Below are 7073 nucleotides of genomic sequence, written 5' to 3'. Positions count from 1 at the left end.
GCATTGTTCCTCTGCCCAGTATCCTTTGCATGCTGCCTTTAGCTGCCCACTGACGGTGTCCCCAGAGCAGCAGCCCGAGCCCTTCTCTCTGGGCAGTGGGAGCGCTGTTTGCTGCCTGAGTCGGGTCTGCAGTGTTTTGTACAGGTGTCACTGGCGATCCCTCAGCTCGCTGTGTTCGGCCCCTGCCTCCCCGAGCTGTGACTGAATCCCTCTGCAGTAGCCTGAGCGTGCTCCTGCCTGTGCAGGCTGCACAATGCAGGGGGGATTGTGAGAGCTGGGAGGTTGCTGCATGGTGTGATCCTGAAATCAAACGAGGACTCCCTTTTAGTATGCTTTGCTTTCCGGACTCCAGCCTGCGCTGCGTGTGGCTTGTTACAGGCAAGCCCGGTCCCCGGGAGCCAGGGGAGCAGCCTGCACGGGGAGCTGAGTACAGAGGGGCGTTCCCCATGCTGGAACGACCTGAGAGTGCTGCTACTCTGACTTCATTGTTCCCCTTCCGCTCACGCAGCAGGAGAGGGGAGGAAAGGAGCAGGAGCTGGAGCTGTGCAAATCTAAACAGTAAGCTGCTAACTTCGTTTTCCTCTGTTGCCCATGGGAAGCAGTTTGGGAGTACTGGTGAGCTGCACACTCCATGGAATGTTCTACTCATTGTTCTCTGGGGAATAGGATGGATTTCCCCTGTACTCCAGCAGGATTCCAGCTTGGTGTTTTCCTCTCTCTGCAGTTCTCCAGGGCCCCTGGGGCAGCTGGGCAACTCCCACCTGCCAGAAGCTGCAAGCCAGACTGCTCACCTTGCTCTCCGGCACCTGCTTTCTCTTCCTTGAGCTTTCAAAGCCCCTGAACACATCTAGGGTTGGAACCCCTCACATGCCAGCTGCAGTGGTTTTGCAGCCTTTGAGGTGGTGTGTAGCTGCAAATGGCACTTGCTGGTTTGGGTGTTTTTCCCTGCTAATGCTAAGTGTTTGGCATTTGATGCAGCCAGAGACGTGCAGAGCTCCACTGCAGTCTGCCACGTCCTGGCCTGAAAAGCAGTTCCTGGATGTGATTCCTTGGGTAAAGTGGATTCTTTGGGTTGCAGTGGTACCTGAAGTGTTAGATCCTGAGTCAGGCATGAATGGCATGCTAGCAGGACAGAGTTTTGGGCTGTGGTGGAAGCTGCTGGCCTGCTCCCACGGCTGCTGCGTTCTTCCACACGACAAATGGAAGGCTGCAGGCTGTGAGGCAGGCGCTGCCCTCAGCACGCAGCTGGTGCAGTTTCTGGTGACAGGACCAGCTATGATTTATTCATGCTGACAGCCCAGCAGTGTTGGAGGGTCTGAGGCAGCAGGGGCTGCTGTGGGACTGGCCTGGCAGTGCTGGCTGTGAGAAGCAGCAGAGTGTGACTGGAGATGCAGCTAGGAGAGGCCTTGTCTCGGCAGTGTGGGGGTAGATCAGTACAGGTGGAGATGGCTCTTGACAGTTAATCCTTTGAAGCTGTGGTGCCTGGAAGTCAAGGCTGTGTCGCTGCCTTCATTGCTATTGTCAGAGCGGGGCCTGGGGCTCTGTGTTCGTCGTTTAACCTTCAGGGAGGTGTGGCCCGGCCAGCCCCAAAGCTGCTGCGTTCTGGGGCTGGCTGCCCCCCGGCTTCCCCGGGCGGCCCAGGGGGGGACCGCCTCCCTTCTGCCAGCAGGACGAGCACCACACCCCCCCCTGCTTCCCTTGGGCGGCTGCGAGGGATCACCAGCTCACCGCTTCTGACCGCTTGGGAGCCGAAAAGGGTTGTGGAATTCCTGAGTGCCATTCAAACGGCCCGAGGCAGAGAAATCTTCCTGCCTGTCATGGCTTGGTTTTTGTTTTTGGTACCACAAAAGCTTCTCCTAATTAGTGAAGAACGATCACAGTAACAATTAGCGCGAGTTTGATTACCTGGGGGCAGGCCTTTGAGATATGCAGAGTACCAGGATGTGTACTTGCTGCTGCAGATGGTCCTGTTTGAAACACAAACAGCAGAGTGAGAGGACAGCTGGGCCAGCCCCACATGCCAGGCGGAGGTGGAGGTTGGAGGTGCCCGCAGGAGCTCAGCCTGTGCTCCTGACCCGAGTGTTTTCTTGTCCCTCCCCTTTGTGCTGCTGCATGCACACAGCGCTGTGGCTGTGAGGACATCAGGATTATACAGGAGTGAAAGCCTTCCTCTTGGTGTGTGGCCTTTTGTCCTGCTCCCTGTCCTCTTCCCTCGCTTGCCCAGTGGGACTGAAATGCAGGGCAGAGAAGCCCGGCTGCAGGAATCTACAACCACCCAGCTCTGGTGGTTGTTCATAGCTGCAGCAAAAGGCTCATTTACAAACACTCTTCCTTGCCGAGCTTCAGAGCCAGCCCTGGCAGAGCTCTTCCAAGGTGCCCCAAGCTTTCTGAATGGATGCAAACCAATTTGTATTTTCCCTTTTACCTGAAAGCAAACATTTGGCATTAAAACTCAGACACATGTATGCCACCAAGCCCGGCCCTGCAACAGAACTGGCCCTGTGAGATGTGTGCTGGGATGGTCTGTTTGCTGGGGGGCAGGTGTGACAGAGCCCGAGTGTCTGTAACGCTGGGAGCTGATGGTGTTCCACTGGGGATCGCTTGTTACAGCCTCCATAAAGCAGAGAGCTTTGCCCAGCCCTTTCGGCTGGTGTGTGATGGTAGGGAGGAATGATGTGAGGATTGAATGCACAGGAGTGCCTCAGATGAAGGTGTGCTGCCAGAAGCCTGTTCCTGTAAAGTTTTGCAGTCTCATCCCCTGTTTCAGATCTGACACCACCCAGGGCAGCCGGGCGCCGGGCAGGGCAGCCGGGCAGGGCAGCCGGGCGCCGGGCAGGGCAGCCGGGCAGGGCAGCCGAGCGCCGGGCAGGGCAGCCGGGCGCCGGGCAGGGCAGCCGGGCCAGGCGCTGGCTTTGGCAGGGCGCTGCAGCGCGGTGTGCGCCCTGCAGCCGTCACATCCTGCCAGCCCCCCGGCAGGACGCTTCCCTGCATCACCACCGCCATGCCTGCTGCCCCCCGCCGCACACCTCCGCGGCGGCTCCCGGCTGTGCCCCGGCGCGGGCCCGGGGCCGGGAGGAGCGCGCGTGTCTGCGTGGGGGGCGCGGGGCGGGGCGCGCTGGGCGGGGCGGGGCGCGCAGCACCTGGCTAAACCCGGACTGATTTGTGTTCGGTACCGGCAGCGTGGCAGGCGAGCGCGGCCGTGGGGGCGGCTGTGGTGGCGGCTGTGGTCCCCGCTCCTGCGGCCGGCGCTGCCCTCCCTTGCCCGGGTGCCTCTTGCCCGAGCGGTCGGGCGCTGGAGCCGCGGGCTGGGCGCAGCTCCTCCTCCTGACGGCACGCGGAGCCCGCCCCGCTGCGCCCTCTGTCGGCAGCGCGAGCCGGCGCAGCGCGAGCTGGCGTCAGCGTGCCCCTGCCCAAAACAAGAGAACGTCACGACGCGCTACGTACGCACGCACGGGCGGAAGCGGAAGCGCGCCCCGGTTCCGCGGGAAGTGGCCGTTGTCCGGGGAGACGCAGCGCTGCGGAGGCGGCCGGGGCTAGGGCCGGGGCAGAGCCGAGCCCGAGCCGAGGATGTGGCGGCTGCTGCTGGCTCTGGCCTGGCTCCTCAGGGCCCTTCCTGGAGGTGAGGCTGGTGGGTTTCGCTGCTGGCAGCCGCGGTGGGCTTTAGGGACCGGGGGGGCCGCGCGGGGGGGCCGGGGCCCGGCCGCGGCTCGGATCTGACATCTCCCTTCCCCGCGCAGGGGCAGCGACGGAGCGGAGTGCCGGCGGGCAGCCACCTGCTCCCGAGGGCGGCGGCGAGCCGGTGCGGTACCGGACCGCGGAGATGGCGGACGCTATGCTGGGCAGCGGGCTCCCCGCGCAGCAGCCCGTGATGCTCTCGGCGGTGCCGGGGGAGGCGAAGGACGGCCAGGCGCTCCCCATCGCCAAGGGGGCTTGCGATGCGGCGGCCGGAGGCGATGCGTGCGGGGCGGGCGGCAGCCCTGAGGCTCCCCTCGGGCCGGTGGGCGGCCAGGGGCGGGAGCAGGCCATGCTGGAGACGGTGCAGCCTGCCGAGGAGTCTAACACCACCGACAGCGCCAAGGCTCCCAAAGTGAACTGCGAGGAGAGAAACATCACCGGTGTGGAGCGCTTCACTCTGCAGGTCCTGAACGTGTCCCAGGTAAGGCAGCAGCGGTTCACTGCCAGGTGGGACTGGGAACACCTGAGGATGGTGGAAGATGCCCCTCAGCACTGTGTGTGCGGTGCTGTCAGTGCCTGCCTCGGTGCAGCATCCTTTGTGCTGTTGGAAAGAGGAAGCAGCCAGGCGAGGAGGCTTTTTGTGTGCTCTGAGCAGAAAAAGATGGAGCTGCAGCTCAGCCCACAGGCCTGTGTCTCATCTGGGAGCCTGCAGGGAACTCTCAGCTTTCCTGCTGCAGGGATTAGACCTGCTGTCTGAAAATGTTAGTCTTGCCAGTGCCTCTTCCTGGCTTGTTTCTCGTAGTGGTTGTGGATGTAGCCTGTTTAAGGAATAAACAGCTGTTACAGGAGGCTGAAAACGATTCTCCATCACTCCAGGAAGGGTTAAGCAAAGCTGCAGCTGCTGGTACATGGGTTAAGTATCTGACTGCTGAATGATGCATTGCTGTGTAGGCTTTAACTCTCTTCAATGTGAGATGTTCCATGTCTGTTTCCCTTCTGCTTCCCCGAGGACCTGATGGAGTTCCTGAACCCAAACAGCAGCGACTGTACCTTGGTGCTGTTCTACACGCCGTGGTGCCGCTTCTCCGCCAGCCTGGCGCCTCACTTCAACTCTTTGCCTCGGGCATTTCCAACTCTTCACTTCCTGGCCCTGGATGCCTCTCAGCACAGCAGGTGACTGACACTTCTTGTGCTCTGCTCTCCCTTTATTGTCGTTGGCGAGCTCTGATGTTTTAAAACCAGGAGTGACGCTTCCTGTGTCATCACTCTCTCTCTTTCTTCCTCCAGTGGATTTCTTTCCCTTCATGCTCTCTCTTTGCTTTATGTCCCCCAGTTTATCAACTAGATTTGGAACTGTGGCTGTCCCCAATATCCTCCTTTTCCAAGGTGCTAAGCCGATGGCCAGGTTTAATCACACAGACAGGACGCTGGAAACGCTGAAAGACTTCATTTTTAACCAGACAGGTATGGACAGCAGCCCTGAGGTGTCAGTGGCAAGAACAGGCAGGCTTTGGACCCCAAACCCTGCTGTTTGAGATCAATTTCATGAAGATCCTGAGAGGACCCAGCAGAAGTTTCTGTGATCATTTGCTGCAGTGAGCTGGGTTTCACGGTGTTCTGAAAGCAGAAACTTGGACTCCTTGGGCTCTTGTGACAGAGTGGGGAGGAAACAGTGGGGCTTGGCTAGGGAGAGGGCTAGGACTGAGCACACAGAGTCATAGAATTGTTTTGGTTGAAAAACCCTTCAAGATCATCAAGTCCAACCATCCCTTGTGTCTGCCAAGTCTGGTGCTAAACCATGGCCCTCAGCACCACATCGCTGTCTTTTAAACACCTCCCTGGGCAGCCTGTTCCAGTCTTTGAGAACCCTTTCAGTCAAGAAGGTTCTTCTAATACAGATAAACTCCCCTGGTGCAGCTTGTTCCTAGGGAAGAGGGGCACCCCCCCTCGCTGCACCACATCTTCCTACCCAAGTGCTTCGTTTGTGACTGAAGGCAGGAGAACCTCGGGGTCTGCCTGTGAGGCTGACAGCAGCTGGGGCAAGAGGTAGTTTCAGTGCCTGTGCTGGAGGTAAAGGAGGATTTTAGTTTCCCTCATCTGGCTGTGCATGGTGTGAGTCAGTGCCAGGCAGTGCTCTGACCTTTCTGTGCTTCTGTAAAGGAAACCAAACCCCATGGGTAGGCTGCAGGGACCTCTGTCGAAGAGCTCCGAGCAGAGCTAGCTGCTCTGTGTTCCATGGTCACTGCTGCTGTTGACCACCTGCTTCCATTTGCAGGTATAGAAGCTGTTAGTGACGTGGCTGTGACCAAGGAGGACTGGGAGGGTCCCCTGCCCAGCGTTCTGACCAAAGGCATAGACTGGCTGCTGCTCTTCTCTGTGCTCTTCCTGGCCAGCTTCATCCTGTACGCGACCGTCCGCACCGACAGCATCCGCTGGCTGCTCCCCGGGCAGGAGCACGAGCACCAGGAGTAGCTGGAGCTGCTGGAGCTGGGGCAGGACTCCCCCCGTGGCAGCCTGGGGAAAGGACAGAAGAATGAGCTGTGAAGTGTCTTGGCTGTAATTTATCACCTTGACTGGAAATCTGCTGTGCTTATCAGTGGGTTTGTGAAAAGCAGATCCGTGGCAGTCCGTGTGGGAAGTAAACAGCCACAAAGCAACCTGAGCTAAACCACTGCTGGCTGAGCTGCTCTGGCAGCTTGGGGGTTATGTAGAGGCCTTGATGTAGAGGTGCTGGTTCTGCTTGGGGTTTATGGGCCTTGATGTAGAGGTGCTGGTTCTGCTTTGCTCTTCTGAAGAGGTCCCTGTGTGTGAAGAGTGATCAGGTGAGGGTTTCACAGCACTCTGGCCCTGCTTGGCACAGCAGCCCAGCTGCAATCTGGGGATCTTTTACAGCTCCTCCAGATGCAGGACCTGAAGGTTCCAGGTGGCTGATGTGGGAGGCACTGGTGATAAGGCTGAGTTAGCCCACGTGGATCACACAGATTTTGACTCCTGTGTCCCTGAAACAGCATTCTGAAGGAGCTGCTGGTGAGTGGTGCTGTTGCTGAATTAGTTTGCCAGTCAGTAAAAGAAGCTAGGAAGCAAAGGGCACTTCCAAAAAGCAAAAGGAGTGTCCTGCAGATGAGCTCTGCCATTATGGACAGTGACAGCAGTTCAGAAAGTGTCATGCAGCTCCTGGCAGGGGCACTGCTTCCCACCTTGGTGCTGCTTTTCTTCCTGTGTTCTGGGAGTGTCGTGGCAGGTAAAATACCTGCAGAGCTCACCTCCTTCTCTGGGTCTGTAACAACCTCCCCACCACCTTCCTGGAGAGTAAACCACACTCACTGTCCTTACTACTCTTAAAATAAACCACGTTTTAATGGAGCCTGTGCAGCCACTGTGTTACAGGCATAAAGCCA

At 58.7% G+C, this 7073-nt stretch overlaps 1 protein-coding gene across 1 annotated transcript; it reads left to right on the top strand.

Annotated features, from left to right (window-relative positions):
- Positions 1-3468: 3468 nt before the first annotated feature.
- TXNDC15 (thioredoxin domain containing 15) lies at positions 3469-7038 on the top strand. The gene is made up of 5 exons (XM_068163280.1): positions 3469-3619; positions 3738-4156; positions 4685-4848; positions 5009-5139; positions 5951-7038. Exons 1-5 carry the CDS (start codon positions 3568-3570, stop codon positions 6145-6147), a joined length of 963 nt encoding a protein of 320 aa, XP_068019381.1. The 5' UTR covers positions 3469-3567; the 3' UTR covers positions 6148-7038.
- Positions 7039-7073: the final 35 nt, after the last annotated feature.

The sequence above is a fragment of the Melanerpes formicivorus genome, unplaced genomic scaffold, assembly GCF_026170545.1.
Source record: "Melanerpes formicivorus ecotype bairdi unplaced genomic scaffold, bMelFor1.0.p_v2 SCAF_2, whole genome shotgun sequence".
In the NCBI taxonomy this organism is placed as follows: Eukaryota; Metazoa; Chordata; class Aves; order Piciformes; family Picidae; genus Melanerpes; species Melanerpes formicivorus.
The sequence above is the reverse complement of the archived record's forward strand: the minus strand, read 5'-3'. Positions and strand labels throughout refer to the sequence as shown.